This window comes from Chiloscyllium plagiosum, unplaced genomic scaffold, assembly GCF_037043375.1.
Source record: "Chiloscyllium plagiosum isolate Xiang-an unplaced genomic scaffold, Cpla_swu_hap1 HiC_scaffold_22, whole genome shotgun sequence".
Taxonomy (NCBI): Eukaryota; Metazoa; Chordata; class Chondrichthyes; order Orectolobiformes; family Hemiscylliidae; genus Chiloscyllium; species Chiloscyllium plagiosum.
In genome coordinates, this window is record NW_028270160.1 from 27,951,326 (window position 1) to 27,968,021 (window position 16,696).

At 40.2% G+C, this 16,696-nt stretch overlaps 1 protein-coding gene across 2 annotated transcripts in view; it reads left to right on the forward strand.

Moving 5' to 3' along the window:
• Positions 1-16,696, forward strand: part of inpp5f (inositol polyphosphate-5-phosphatase F) — a 204,599-nt gene that overhangs the window by 115,222 nt on the left and 72,681 nt on the right. For both annotated transcript variants that reach the window (XM_043712705.2, XM_043712703.2), the window contains exon 4: positions 10,699-10,827. In XM_043712705.2, coding sequence (XP_043568640.2) covers positions 10,699-10,827 — 129 coding nt within the window. The remainder of the gene's footprint in view (positions 1-10,698; positions 10,828-16,696) is intronic.

Sequence of the window (16,696 nt, forward strand, 5' to 3'; positions counted from 1 at the left end):
GGTCCAGGTTTAAATCCTGCAGATGGTGGAATTTGAATTTTAAAATAAATTCAGGAATTCGGAGCGTACTGACCTTTAATCCATTGCTGATTGTTGGGGGTAAAACCCATCTGGTCCTTGAAAGGAAGGGAATCCTTACCTGGTCTGGCCGACGTGTGAACCCAGGACTCTTCACTGCCCTCTGGGCAATTAGGAATGGGCAATAAATGCGACACCCACAGCTGTGAATGAAGTTTAAAAAAAAATCAAAATTTTAGATTGTTAGCTGTCTTTTGATCTGTGGTTATTTAACAAATAGGTTTTGCAGCAAACTAACCTCTACTCAATTGTTGGTATTTTTGAATATGGACTCTTGTGGAAAAAAGTGACATCTTGTGTGCTACTTGTATTTCTGTTTTTAGTGGATCACAATCCAGAATGATTCATAGGCCATGGGAGATGTATGCATTTGGCTGTTTTTGTTTCCTGTATTGAAGATTTGGATGAGTTGTTTTGCAGTAATATCTGGACCTGACTACATTGATTCCATTTATAGAATGGGAGAATTAAAGTTAGGTGGCTTTGAAATGTCTACTTATAAGCAGAATAAAGGAAAAGGCAAAGGATTTGGAAAACATGTAAATCATATGTACAAGGATAAGGAGTTATGGGACTGAAACTTTACACTTTTGTGATGAAAGGCATATGATGCACCCAATTATCATCCTTTGATCACCAGTTCCCATGTGAATATTGATAATACAAATGAAGTGACTTTGCCAGAACAAATGAGTGAGAGATAGCTTGGATATTGAGAAAGCCAGGCCTTGAAGGGCTTTGCCAAGTTTCAAGCTCAAACGGATGTCCTAAAATGTGGCAGACCAAAGAGATTTGTTTTTCCTGTACTATTGCCTTGAAACTGCGAAGTGTTTTTCTTTCAATAATGAGAAAGAGTTTCACGAACCTTTTATCTGGTCAACCAATTTAGCTTTTCATAGTTTTCTTCGAGGTGTCAAAAGTAATTTTGTATTGGAAAGTTTTTTCTTGATTTTAAGCAGGGCAATGGAGCTAACACTATTGTTGAAATGACTGACATTTATTCCTGTCAACAGATAAGATTCTTGCAGTTTCTAAGCAATATCTTACTACTTTAAAGCTGTCAAGGTAGTACTTCTGTGACTTGCTGTTTTGAGCGTGCTGTGAACAGGCAATTTCTTTGTTTAACAGCGCTAGATCTTGACCAGCAGAGATAGCAGCAGATTGATTGACATATCCTTTCAAAGCTTTCAGTTAGTACTGTTGACATTATCGAGTTTTCTATCAATTTGTGAAAGCATACTATTCAATTTTCTAACTTTGATGAAATCAATCTTCTGTTTCCTTTTGCTTTTAAGAGTTAACTTAACATTGAAGGCCTGAACTTAAGCCATGTCCCAGACACACTGAAGACAAAAGCAATTTGAAAAGACCTTCAGTTCATACAATAGGCAAGGTGATGAGTTGTGTTATTGTTATGAGATGCATTCCTGGAAAACTATGGAAGCTGAAATTGTACTTCCCTTAGGCTTCAAGCTGACACGCTCAGGGCATCTTATACTATGCAATTGCTGACAATAGAGCTCAGATTTCCCATGTTTTCTTTGCAGTATTTTACTCAGCATGTAAGCCCATTCACTTACAAAATAGTAATTCCAACATGGATGTGTTGTAATCATGCACTTTTGTTTTTAATGTAAAAACCCTTTACATGAGGCTCAATGTAGAAATCTATTTTTCTTAAGATATCGGACACATTTAGACCGTCCCTCACCCTTTAAAGTAAGTTATTGCTTTTAAGCAATTGTTTGTGTTGAAATGCTTTTCTCTGCATCTTAGAAGCTGTGATGAGGTGCAAAATACTGAAGTGTGATTATTTCTTTATTTGTACTTGTTACTGCATGAAGTTTAACATAGGTATGAATTCAACTTAATCTATTGGTTTGGGGGCACTTTTTTTGTAAATGTTAAAATTTCCTCCCACTGTTTCTTCTTTGAAACTTGCTGTGTTAAACAGGGTAGATACAGACTTGCTGATGTTTGCTGAATGGTGTGCATTTGAAAATGGCCAGTGTATTGCTGTGTAATTTTCCCTGGCCTCTGCTGAAAGTGCCTGGTCTTTGTTCGGAAGCCCTCAGCATCCAGCATTGAGGAGTCAGAGTGGGGGAAAGTCAGTCCATCACTGAACAGATTACAGTATTAATAGGTAGTAATAATGCAGAAAAGAAGTTAGTTCGTTATGATATATGAAGAATTTCTTCAAAGATTTGTCGATCTTTGCAGTTCTCCATCCCCTAGAGAGCTATGGGTCCAGTTGTCATGTATATCATGTAAGAATTTGAAGAGCTTTTGGTGATAAAGGATGTATAAGATGTACTTAGTGAGTAAGTATATCTGAAACAAAGAACAGCTATCATATGGAATGATGCAGCAATTTCAGCGGGTCAAATGGTACAATCCTGCATGTTTCCTGTGTTCCTCTCATTAAGTCACTATGCTGTCCCCTGCTAATTATTGATGTCTTGTTTTTAATCCTGTCCATTAAATGTCCTGTTAATTCAGGGTTCCTGCATAAATCCAAAATGTTTTTAGCCAAATTTTGGTTCTCATTTCTTGAAAGTAATTGTTTTGTACTTGGAAATAAGCTTAGAAATTCTAGAATGAGGAGATATTGAACAATGCTAAATTTGATGGTATCATGCCACATGATCCAACTGTTTGAGTTTATCCAACTGGGGTTGAACACCCTAGTTCATCTTGCAGTGGCAGTTTAGTCAGCAGTCTCTCTTTTGCAATCAACTTTTTAACCACAATAAAGGGGATGTTATGTTTTCCTGGATTGATCTATCTTTGATTCATTGAGTAACTTCAGTAAGACACAGCCTGTTTAGGGTTTGGACTGTTCTGTTTGAAGTGAATTAACAGGCATTTCTTTGTGATGTTCTAATGTACGCCTTACTCAAGTGTTGCGTGGGAGTAATGGAGGGCACTAATGCTATCCATTCAGGTTTAGGAGCTCTCCCTTTGTATTGATTAACTTAGCTCATTTTACATTTTAATTGAGATCAATGGAAGTTGAATCGGACAACTATGAAATCAACCAGGAATATTGACTCCTCTTGTATACAGACCTCTCCTTGACCGTGTCTAATAAGACAGCCAGGGAATAAAAGCATGATCTTTAGGCTAGAATGATGGCACATTTGAATTAATTAGAAGAATAGTCGTGCCCAGTTTGTTGCTTTGGGTGAATGGGATTTCAAAATTATAATTGGATCTTATTGATTTCATCTGGCTTCTGCTTAATGGTATGGCAGTCTTGTTTTGGAATATCGAATTATGTACCATGGCAGGATCTCAGGAGGGCTCCTGATAGTGAATGCTACTTGAATGACTTTATGAAAACTTGGAGAAATGTAGTTTAGTATCCAGCTGAAGCCTCTGAGGCAGAGGAGCTCACAGTGTGTGCGCAAGAATGGGGTGTGTCTTTACGACATGGTTGTTAGCTAGAGTGGAAATAATTGAATGTGTCTCCTAGCAATCTCACCTGGAGACCGACGTGCTGTAAATGATGAGACTTGATTTTCTACAAGGTTTCTGATTTGTCTCTGGTTATGGAGACCTTTATCTTTTGTAGACATTACTTCACTGTTTGCCATAAAATACACTGTTTCTCCACAAAGTCCTACCCTCCCAGCAGCTGGTGAGCCAGCAGTGGTTTAGTGTGGATGCTTTGAATTGATGTTTAGGAATGAGAGAATTTTTGTCAAAATGAAACACTCTGGCATGGTGGATGGTTCTAACTGTTGAATGGTGAGGGTTCAGACTTTAGTGCATCTTATCCTTTGTTTTGTAGCTAGTTCATATGGTCTAATTTTGCTCAAGTACTTGAAAGGTATTGGGATAAGTGTAGTTTAAACTAGCTCTTTCACAGAATGTCCTTGATGTCAACTTTGTCTTTGTTGCATCATCAGCAAACCTCATGCTTTCTGTTTTGGGTGTGAATAGTGATGCATTATTGACTCCGTGTAAAAGTGGCGTCAATAGTTGGATCCTGAAGAGGGATCCTGACCCTACAATGTAGAGCTGAAAGCTTGAAGTGTTAATAACTATTCTGTATGTGGGCAGCACCTGGAGGTTTCCCTCCCTTCCTCTTTTGAAAAGTGGAGTTGGTCTTGGTTCATGCTGGAACATAATCCTTGGGTTTTCAATCATTTTTATTTTCTATTACGCTGATATGTTTCCTCAGTGAGCTGATATTAAACACCATGCAATCACTGTTTTAATAAGGATTTTTATAATGGTAATGGGTACACTTAAAGTAAATGCCTTTCAGGGAAATGTAAGTTGCTGTATTAATAAACTGCAATGTGGAAAGTTGCCCACGTATGTCCCTGTTCACAAAGAAGAAAACTGAACAAATTCAACCCATCTAATTGCTGCCCTGTCAGTCTATTCTTGAGCATCAATGTGGTGAAAGAGATTGAAAGTTAGCGAGTGGCAACCACTCAGCAAAATCCTCACTATCAGTTTGGGTTCCACCAGAGCAACTCGCCTCCTGACCTCAAGACTTGGTTTAAATAAGGACATGAGAGAGAATTCCAGAGGTGAGATGACCTACTGCAGTACTAAGGAACTCCAGCAATATTGAAGTCAACACCAATCAGGAGAAAAGCTCTCCTCAGGTTGCAGTCATACTGAACATAAAAAAAATGGTTGTTGTTGGCGGTGATCAGCCATGATACATCATGATAATGTACAAGTTCCTCAGGTTACTGTCCTAGACCCAACCATCTTCAGTATAAAACCAGAGGTCGGGAAGTTTGGTGATTGTGCTATGTTGAACACCATTTACAGCTGTTCAGATTCTGATGCAGTCCATGTATAGCAAGACCTGTTCAATCCTTAAAACTGCCAGGCATTATCCATCTTCAATGGAAGCATCTGACAATAGCCCTTTGATATTCCATGGCAACTTTGAATCCTCCACTATCGGCATCCTGGGGTTGCCATTGAATAGAAACTGAACTGGACCAACCATATTAATGCTGTGAGGACTAGAGAATCCTGCAGCAATTAACCTGCCTCTTGATTGACCAAGGATTGCTGCAATATTCAAAAGCAAGGCACTCATTGTAAGCATTGTTTACACAGCTGCTTGTTAAAGCTGCAACTGAAGTGTTTGTAGATCAACTGGAGCTGAATGGTTGCCAAACTAATTGGTTTTGCATGACAGAGGCTTTTTGGCCCATCATTTCTGCACTAGCCATGAAGCATTCAATTGTTCTACTGCCATTTTCCAGCTTTGACCCATGGCCTTGTGTACAAATGCAGCTTTGATTGGCAACAGGAATCTCTATGGACTAGACTAGTTATTGATGACCATTTCCTTCTGCCTAACAACAATTGTCATTGGTTGTTGCGTGGCTGAACAGTGTGAGGTCAAAAAGTGTGGTGCTGGAAAAGCACAACAGGCCAGGCAGCATCCGAGGAGCAGGAGAATTGACGTTTCAGGCATAGCCCTTCATCAGAAATGGGTGCACTTAATGTAAATGCCTTTCAGGAAATGTAAATTGCTGTATTACTAAACAGCAATGTGGAAAACACCCATCGAAGAGTATAAAGGTAGTAGGAATATACTTGAGGGAAATCAGGAGGATAAAAAGGGGACATGAGATAGCTTTGGCAAATATGCTTAAGGAGAATCCATATACATTAAGGACAAAAGGGTAGCTAGGGAGAGAATAGGGCACCTTAAAGATCAGCAAGGCCACAGAAGTGATGAACTGCAGGAGATGGGGTAGATATTTTGCATCAGTGTTTAATATGGATAGGATATGGAATATAGAGAATGTGGGGAAAGAGACAGTGACATCTTGAAAAAATGTCCATGTTACAGAGGTGGTGGTGCATAAAAATGGATGAATCCATGGGACCTGATCTGGTGTACCTGAGAACTCAGGGCAGTTAGGGAAATGATTGCTGGGCCCCTGAGATACTTATATTGTCGATAGCCACAGGTGGGGTGCTGGAAGACTGGAGCTTGGCTAATGTGGTGCCACTACTTGAGAAAGGTGGTAAGGAAAAGCCAGGAAACTACAGATCGGTGAGCCTGACTTCAGTGGTCGGCAAGTTATTGGAGGGAATCCTGACCGACAGGATTTACAGGTGTTTGGAAAAGCAAGGACTGATTAGGGATAGTCGGCCTGGCTGTGTGGGGGAAATAGTGTCTCCTCCTCTCTCTTCCCCCCCCCCCCCCCCCCCCCCCCCCCCCCACCCACCCACCCCTGTTTTGCATTTTCTTTGAGGAAGTAACAGAGGATTAATTAGGGCGGAGTGGTGGATGTGATATATATGGACTTCAATAAGGTGTTCAACAAGGTTCCTCGTGCAAGAGTGGTTAACAAAGTTAGATCACATAGACTATAGAGAGCGCTAGACATTTGACTCAAAAGTAGAAGACAGGGGTTGCTTTTCAGACTAGAGGCCTGTGCCCAGTGGTGTGCCATAAGGAACCAAACATTGCACTCCTCGTCCGTCCTTTCATGTGTGTCTGAGAAAGGGAGTTCATAAGGGATTAGAGTTTTAATGAAGCTAAAAGTTAAGTTTTAATGAAGTTATATGCTGATGGTTCATAATTGTTTAGCTGTAGTTAAAGTCTAATTACTGTAATAAGTAGTAATTCTTCAGTAGAAAAAAGTCGTTTGTGCTTTGTTGACCTGGTTCGAAAAGAAAGTTAAATTTGGAGGTTTTCAAAACAACTTTAACATTGGTGATGGCTCCAGGAATAGCAGGGCCTGATTTCCAGCACGCTATCCCAGTGAGGGGTAACAAATGGAGTACTCTCATTTGCTTTGTGTAGCTCAAACAACACTTGAGCTTGAGACCATCTGGGACACAGCTGCTTGAGTGGCAGCCCATTTGACACGTCACCCCCTCACCACCTTCACTCCACTTTAGGGATGGGCAATGAATACTAGTGAGGCTCACAGCCATGAAAAGAAGCAGTCTCTGAGATGTGCCAACACCTGACTGCTGGACCGCACCTCCTTGTACTCTCCTCTGATCCAAGCAACCACACGGCACCCCTAACCTGTTAGGTCACTTGGTTTTGTGGCAGTGGTCCAGCTCCTAACACCGTGCACCTGACTCTTCTCTAACAAGCTGCCTATGAGCCTGTTTTCACAAAATATTCTGAAAATCCTTCTGCAATGTCTAATGCATTCCCTGTGTGCAAATGCTCACTTACTTTTTAAAAAAAAACCTCTAAATTTGCCGAGTGAAACTGATGCAGTTTCCAAGTCTCTCTGATGTGGTCTTGATGCATTTGAAGAGTTTGCTTGTGAGGTTGGACTGGCCTTTCTGCTGTTTGAGTTTATCTTTAACTTTATTGGCAATGAGTCGGTGTTCTCTAATTCACTTGGCTCCTACATATTCTGTTGTCTACAAGCCAATTTACGTTTAAATAATGTTTACTGGCAGCATGATCAGATTGGAACAGCATGCAAAATTGTGAAACTTGATAGTAGCAAAGTTAATTGTGTTTATAGGTAGTACACAGAATGTCATTTTGTAAAGCACCAAATGTGCTTTCAGTTCCAAAATTGAGAGCATCCAGTGAAAATGTTTCATTTTATGATTTACTAGGTGGTGAAGCAGCAAGTTGTCCTTTTTGTGTGGAAAAGAAACAGTTGTAAGGAAACCTGGGATGGGTGGAGATGTGATGGGAGAATCTGTCAGGGTTTAGAGGGATGTTGGGAACTTTCAGTTGTTGTGAGAGATTAACACAAAATTCCAGTTCACTTTGTTCAGGGTCACCAGTGCTTCAGCTAAAATATCTAGATCTGTGTTCTGGAGGGTGTGAAAAACAATTGAACGTTGCGCTAATATATTTGAAAAAGGTCTTTGTACTTGCTAAATTACTGACTTTTGTAGCAAAAAGTCATTTTTCCATTTTATTTCCAATAAACCTCCTTGGGGTGGTAAGTGGTTTAACACATTGACATCACAAGATGTGTAAGTTAATTATCTCATCTTGACATGAATATCAATTTAGAAACCTAGATTCAATGTTGTTAACACTCGAATCATTTCAGAGCTCTGTGTACTGAGGGTGGGGGTGTAAGGGCTTTATATTTGAAATGGTTGCAAGTTATAATCTGCCTTGCTCCATTTTGCATGGAAACAAATTTGATTGTTGGTTTTAGTCTGAGTGAAGGTTTATCTTTGTAAAAAAACACAAGAGTAGGCCCTTCTCTACAGATAAACGCAAAGGAATTGCTATGCATTGTCCACTTTATAACTTAAGTACAGTAACTTAGTCATTTCTTTAGTGGGTTAAAAACCCAAAGGGTGAGCGTTTAGATCCCTGATTGTATCTGGGATTCACAGTAAGGGTAAACTTTGGAGATTAAAAACCAACATTGTGGAAGTGACAATGAAGAAGTTGAAAGAACAGCTGGTTCATTCAGGTCATGTTTACCTCACCTTGCTGGTGATTTCATCTCCGCAGCAGCGTGGCTGATTCTTCCTCCCTGTAGTGACCTTGCAAAGCGTGCTGTTATCAGAAATGTTCGGAATGTGTCTTAAAATGCTGGCCTTGCCAGTGATTCTCGCACTCCAAAGAAGTTGGGGAAAAATACATGGCTAACAAAAACCGTTTCAGACTGTTTCGGAAGAATGGTAGTCTTGTTCTGAGGTAGATATTTAGGTTAACAAGGGACCTTGGCAGCTTGCTTGAGATGAGAATGGTTTGCCATTTTATTGGGGTAAGATTTATTTTAGTAAGGCAGAATGAGTACCAGCCAATGACTTTCAATTTTTACCAAAAGGACGTTTACTGTTATTGTAAAAACAGAATAGCGCAACTAAATCTACACCCACCTGCATTACAATCTCAAAGTTGGTAAATGAAAGACTAGTGAAGTGTTTTGTTAATGAACTATAGTTTTGTTTAGAGTTGTTTCATATTCCATGTGGATATCTGGTTCAATCATGTTTAATCTTTTTGCCCTCATTTCTCTTGTCATGAATCACTTTTTCAGAAGGGGGTTTATATTTGACTGGGTTGAACAAATATGAATTTTGTGATTTTTGGCACAACTGGCCACGCGAACAGCCACCCTTCTTGGATGGGGACCTTAGTCTCATGCTTGTATTGGTTATAGGTCAGTGGTACTTGCTCACTGCATAAAGCTTCCCAGATGTCGTGAAGTGCTTGCACCAATTGTTGTCATGCTACTTCTCAAGTAGTGAACCATTACCTTATAGTTGTACCTTTAACAATTTGAGCTATTCTGCAAATGGGACAGCAATGTTGGAACATAAAGTTGACTGACCGTGTTCAAATGATGAAATCAGAACACTTCTTGTACCCTGGCTGCTGTTTCTGACTCACTAGTTTAAGGTGATTTACTGGAAATTGTGATTTTCACTCTCTTCAGGACTGGAGTTGAATTTTCTGAAATCTGAAATTGTTCAAAGGCAAAAGAGCATTATTGATGTCGACTGGATATTGGATGTATGCTGAAGATCTTGCTATTGTCCATGTATACTAGCTGAGAGGGACAGGAAAAAATGGTAGCTCTGTTTGTTCCTTTATTTAATCAAACTGATTTGCAGTGAATTTTGCAAGTATTTCTTAAGCCTGAATTCCTATATGGGGAGGAGTAAATTCAAATGGAAGATTTTTAGATTAGATTCCCTACAGTGTGGAAACAGGCCCTTCGGCCCAACAAGTCCACACTGACCCTCCGAAGAGCAACACCCATTCCCCTACATTTACTCCTGACTAATGCATCTGACACTATGGGCAATTTAGCATGACCAATTCATCTAACCTGCACTTCTTTTAACTGTGGGAGAAAACCGGAGCACCCAGGGTAAACACCACACAGATGTGTGCCCGAGGCAGGAATTGAACCCAGGTCCCAGCGCTGTGAGGCAGCAGTGCTAGCCACTGTGCTGTCCTGTATTTGGATATAGATATTTTTAATCACTGTTCAGAGATGTTATTACCCACCTCTGGAGCAGGTAGGACTTGAAACCATGCCTCCTAATCCAGAGGTAGGGAAGTTCCCACTGCATAATGAGCCCCTTTTACATGGATACGATCTGTCTAAATTGTGGTATTTGAGGTTAATTCAATTGGTTGAAGTTAAGTGAACTGCAATGAACCATGTAAGGTTTGTGATTGAAAATTGGAGGTCAGGTTGTGATCAGGATCTTGTATTCTGCTGTTATTAACTTGTCACATCTAGACACATTGGGATTAGAAAGGAAGAAATGAGGATGTCTGTGCACATCACACTCATTTTCAGAGCTGTATCAAGTAACGCAGCACAAAAGATCGAAGTGTAGTCTCATCAGAACCCTGTCAGATTGCATTGATTGGAGAAAGTGAGGACTGCAGATGCTGGAGATCAGAGCTGAAAATGTGTTGCTGGAAAAGCGCAGCAGGTCAGGCAGCATCCAAGGAACAGGAGAATCGACGTTTCGTGCACAAGCCTTTCCTGAAGAAGGGCTTGTGCCCGAAACATCGATTCTCCTGTTCCTTGGATGCTGCCTGACCTGCTGCGCTTTTCCAGCAACACATTTTCAGCTCAGATTGCATGGATTCTCAAGAGCTTTGGCAAGTTTCATAAAGAACAAAGATGATTGATGTTTCCTCTTGATTTTCTCTAGCTGTGTAGGAAGCATCACTTTGGTATAAACAAGACTGAGAAGATCACCCAGTCTCCAGATGATTCTAAGTTTTTGCTGAAGACTTTGAGCCAGATTAAGTGCAATGTGGCTGCTCCAATCAAGAAGAAGGTGAGTGTGTGTCTGATTGAAGACTTTGAAGGCATTAACCTGGCACAATACCAGGGTTTCTTTTTTAAAAAAAAGCAATTGGATGAATTCCAGGCAGATTGACTTCTAGAGTATTTGTCAGAAAACTCTAATGGTATGGGACTGATCTGGCCTTGTCTGAATAGATTTAATGGGTGGTTAGTAAATATAATCTTGTACAGTGAAAGATAACTACTGTGACAACTTTTAAAAGCTAAATTTTTAACTGGTCTCTCCAATATTCTGAACGTTTCTATTAATAATGTCACTAATATGTGGAACTATTCTACCTTGTTTGTTTAACAGATTCTCTTATGAAAAGATGGCTAAATGATACAAGTTATTATTTGGATGTACTTGGTTTGAAATTGCAGTATTCATTAAATTGTGTTAAGTGAGGGGGGTTGGAAATTTAGAAATGGATGTATACGTGGATTCAAGTTGTAGCTCTTTTTAACAGAAGGTGTTGTCATTGTTGAGTTGATGGTCTTCCGCAAAAGCTATAATCTTTAATATTGCAGCATTGATTCTGTCCACCAGTGGTGCCAGCAGCCTTGAATTCCTGGCTGCAAGCCCAGCAGTGCAGTTCAGATCAATCTTAGTAGATCTATTTTAAACTGTAACTGGTGCTTCACTTGTCATGTGAATTGCTGAGCTTGGCTGTACTGTCGGAGGGAAAATGCTGAGCAGAGACTGATCACTCCTTGCAGGGAAAGAGCAAAAATTCCAGAGGGATCCATAATTGAGCTCTGTGCAATAAATTTTTTAAAAATGAGGCAGCAAAACAATTGATCTTCCTGGCCACTGACCTCAGTAAATTGGCCAACTATTTTTTTGCTGTTGCTAGCTTTGTGACATTCTGCTGATAGCACCAGTGTTCAGCAAAATGTACAAGGCATCTCTTTCTGCACTGCCAGTTGACGAACGTTATTAACACAAGCCCTGCAGCGTTGTAACTGCTCTTCTATTGAACTAAAGAATGAGCGGTTGCAGAAGACTTTCTTTTTAAAAAAAAAATAGTAAATTATAATTTTAACATGTAGAATATTTTAATTGAGCTTGAGTTTCTTCTTGTTTTGAAGAAACTGGAACTGGCTGGAAAGATTAGATGATGTTGAATTGATTGCTTGCTCGGCTTTACATTGGGGGTTGGGGAAAGAGCAAAGAAGTGTCAGGTTCCATCTCCTTGACTTGTCGGCTGTGACTCTGGTTGCATGCTTGCCTGTAATTAAAGTCCCACTCCAAGGCTTGAAGAAAACATTCAACTTAGCGCAAAAGCTGCATGATTGAAGGTGCCATCCTCACCTGAAATGTTAAACTGCACCCCTCCCCATCTACTCGTTTGATTGGGTATAATAGTTTCCACAGCATTTTTTTGAAGAGCCAAAGGGGCGTTATCCTCTGTGTCCTGGCAAGCATCTGCCCCTCAAATCTGTATCAGATAAAGTGAATTATCTGGCCATGATCATGCTCCTGTATATGGAGGCTTGCTGTATGCAACTAGGCTGTTGTGTTTACTACGTTACAGTAGCCACTGTATTTCATGGGGTGTGCAGTGTTTAAAGACATCTGGGTGTTGGTGAAAGTCATTCTGTAAATGTGTGTCCGTCCTTTCATTAATTACACAATGGTGCTCAATTACACAGATATGGGTAAACTACAGTGACTGAATCATTCTTGTACACGAGGTAGCTGAGGGTTTCAAATGAAGCTGAGGCACTCTATTCTTAGAAACAGCAAAGAAGCCTTGGGCAGCCAGCAGAATCTCGATGTAAATTTATGGATATGTGTTCTGACTTATGAATGTGTTGCTATGACTGCTCCCCAAATACAGAGATGTGAAAATATTTCCCATCAAACCTACCAAACAAGTTATGCAAGTAAATTTTACTTGGCAATCATGTTACTTAGTTTTGAAGGTAATAGGAAGTAAAAGACATATGGTTTGTCTTTTGCATTGGGTCTTGCTGCTATTTCTGTCACTCGAATGGGTAATTGCATCCATTGGCAAATGTTGAGATCAAGCTTTTGCCATGTGGTAATCGTGCGCATTAACTATTGTCTCTAATGATGCCACAGTACGATGTAGTGATGTCAACATTCTTATTTAGAGACTGACCAAACCGACACATTTTATGCACACACTTTCCCTTTTTACTGCTGTTTTAAAAATTGGGCAAGCAGTTTAATTGTGTAAGTGTTGGAGCTGAATATAATTTGGTATTGAATGCACGGGCATGACTGGCTAATTGGAATTCTAGGAGCTGGCTCCTGCTGCTTGTGATGCTAATTCCAATGTTCACTTACAGATTTATAGATCCCTCTGAGTCTGGATCTGCATATATTAATAGCAAAGATTAGAATAAGGGAGCTGGTGTTGGCAATATAGTAGAAGGGGCTGCCTGGCCACTATGCTGATAACAAGAAATGTATTAAAACTGCATCTTAATACCTATTGAATGCTTCCTTTGGCAAGACATCACTTAGCTTTCTTGACCAAGGCTGTGTAGTGTCTTTCTGTTTTAAAATGCATGTTATTATGATGCATTGATTTATTGGGTAATGAAACCAGATATTTTGAAGGTGTTTGTGTGTGAGACAGGGGGTCTCATGCAGTGAGTTCTATAATTTACAGACATTTAAGTTTTATTGTGTGATCTATTTATATTGTTCAGAAAGTGATTTGATGCTCTGAGTTTGTTTTGGTTATTAGCAATTCACAGTTGGCTATCCTGGGTAAATCAATGGACAGATGAAGGTGGTGCTCGATGTCTGTTCCATAACACTGACCTGCTGCTTAATCCAGTTATGATGTTGCTCTTTGAAGGCTTCTACTGCATTCTTTATTGACAGGGTTCAGAAAAGGTCTACAAGAATGTTGCCAGGGAGAGGTTGAATAGGCTAGGGCTGTTTTCCCTGGAGCGGTAGTGGCTGAGGGGTGACCTTATAGAGGTTTATAAAATCATGAGGGGTATGAATAGGATAAATAGAAAAAGTCTTTTCCTTGAGGTGGGTGAGTCCAGAACTCGAGGGCTTAGGTTGAGGGTGAGGAGGAGAAAGGTTTAAAAGGGGCAACTTTTTATTGCAGAGGGTGGTGCTTATGTGGAATGGGCTGCCAGAGGATGTGGTGGAGGCTGGTACAATTACAGCATTTAGAAGATAACTGGAAGGGTATATTAATAGGAAGGGTTTCGAGGGGTATAGGCCAAGTGCTGGCAAATGGGATTAGATTTATCTAGGATATCCGTTCGGTTTGGACAAGTTGGACCGAAGGATCTGTTTCTGTGCTGTACGACGCTATGACTCATTCAAAGGCTGAAGGCATGACTGGTGAGACCTGACCTTCCATTTGGAATGGTACAAATGGAAGTATGACTAAAGTAGGTACCAATTAAAATGCGGTGTTTACTCTCCCACTTAAGCCTTGCATTCATCCCTTAAACCTGTTTTAACTCAGATGTTTTACATTTGACAGGGTTGTAACCATTTTGCAAGAATAGGGCACTAAGTTAATGATTAGCTGATGCTGTATCGACACAATAAGATGCCACACTTGTCTAACAACTATGGACTACTTAATTAATTCAAAGATGCTAAACGTTGTAATTGTCAGAAGTACAGCACTGACTTTAAAATCCGGAACCTACTCGATTAAAAGGTTAATGCGAGATAACATGCCTCTAGTTTTGGCACTGTTAGGAATCTAATTTCTATTCAGAGATAGAAACGCTCCCTCTCATACAGAGCCTGAGAATGAATCTGACTGTGAAAACCAGCTTAAATTGGATGCAAACCCTGGCTTAACAGGATAAATGACATTGTGAAAATGGCTCCCGGACATCCGTTTCATATCCAATTTTGGGATTAGAATTCATTCTTATGGTAATCATGTTTGATTGGACTTCTCTGTTTACATGTTGCCTTCAACATCAAGACAATAGATATGTGTGTTTACCTTCCCTGAGAATGAAACCCTATATCTATGGTTTTAACGCAAGTCCAGTCTTGTTGATGAGCCTTGGACGTTGCTTGCTTTTTCTTTGCCAAGTCTAAATACTTAGAGTCATAGAGATGTGCAGCACAGAAACAGTCACTTTAGTCCAACTCATCCATGCTGAATAATCTAGTCCCATTTGTCAGCATATGGCCCATATTCCTGTAAACCCTTTGTATTCATGTACCCATCCAGATGCCTTTTAAATATTGTAATTGAACTAGCCTACAACACTTCCTCTGGCAGCTCATTGCATACATGCACCACCTTCTTCGTGAAGTAGTTGTCCCTTGGATCCCTTTTAAATCTTTCCGCTCTCATCTTAAATCCTCTAGCTTTGGACTCCCCATCACAGGGAAAATACCTTGGCTATTCACTCTGTCTGTACCTCTCATGATTTTATAAACCTCTGGGTCACCCCTCTGCCTCTGTTCCAGGGAAAACAACCCCAGCCTATTTGGCGCCTCCTTATAGCTCAAATCTTCCAACACTGGCAACATCCTTAAGTCTTTTCTGAACCCTTTCAAGTTTCACAAAAGCTTTCCGATAGGAAGGAGACCAGGATTGAACAGTATTCCAAACGTTGCCTAACTAACATCCTGTATAGCTGTGAAATGACCTCCCAATTCCTGTACTCAATGCACTGACCAATCAAGGCAAGTGTACCAAATGCTTACTTTCTTAACCTGTCTACCTGTGACTCTACTTTCAAGGAACTAAGAACCTGAACTCCAAGGTGTCTCTGTTCAGCAACATTCCCCAGGACCTGACCATTAAGTATATAATTCCTACCCTGATTTGCCCTACTAAAAAGCAGCACCTCACATTTACCTAAATTAAACTCCATCTGCCACTCCTTGGCCCACATGATCGTGGCCCTATTGTATTCTGAGGGAACCTTCTTAGCTGCCAACTGCACCATCAATTTTGGTGTCATTTACAAAGTTACCATTCAAACCTCTTGTATTCACATCCAAATCATTTTTTATAAATGATAAAAAGCAATGAATCCATGTTTTGGGTAAATTTTCTAATCAATTTGTTCAGAGATGCTATTATACACATGTGAAGCAAATGGGATTTGAACCCAGGTCTCCTAGCTCAAAGGTAGGGATGCCCAAGTATTTTTCAAATATAGGAGCTGCTGTAATCAGTAGAAATAATCATAGAATCGTAGAATCCTTCCAGCCCAGAAAGAGGCAATTTGGCCTGTTGAATCTGTGTGATCTTCCAAAGAGCATTCAACCCAGAACTAGCCCCCCCCCCCCCTCCTATCCCCATAACTCTGCATTTAGTTTGTCTAATCCTCCCAACCTTTACAACTTTGGACTACAGAAAGAAACCAGAGCACTCTGGAGAAAACCCACGTAGGCATGGGGAGCATGTGCAAAATCCACAAATAGCTGCCCAAGACTGAAATCAAACCTGGGTCCTTGGTGCTGTGAGGCAGTAATGCTAACCAGTGAACCACCTTGCTATAGGAATCCAGCCTTAATCAACAACTGATTATTAATTGCTCTTCATGATCACGCAATTGAGGTATCCATAATGACTTAGGCTGATGACTGCTTTATAAAACCAGTGGTTAGTGTTTGGAAATTGGTTAGTATATCACTTTGTGAGGGGCTCTTGTAACCGTGTCCTTACCTCTGAGTCAGGAGGCCTGGAGTCAGGTCCCACCTTCTCCAGGTCTGTGTAACAGCATCTTTGAACAAGTCATTAAAAATATAACTCTTGCCTCATGTGATAGTACAAAATGGCATTGAGAGTCAATAGTATAAGATTGTTTCCTGGCTTGCTAGATTAATAGCTTATGTGTGTTTCAAAAGGATTCTAAAAAAATCAAGTTAAGCCACT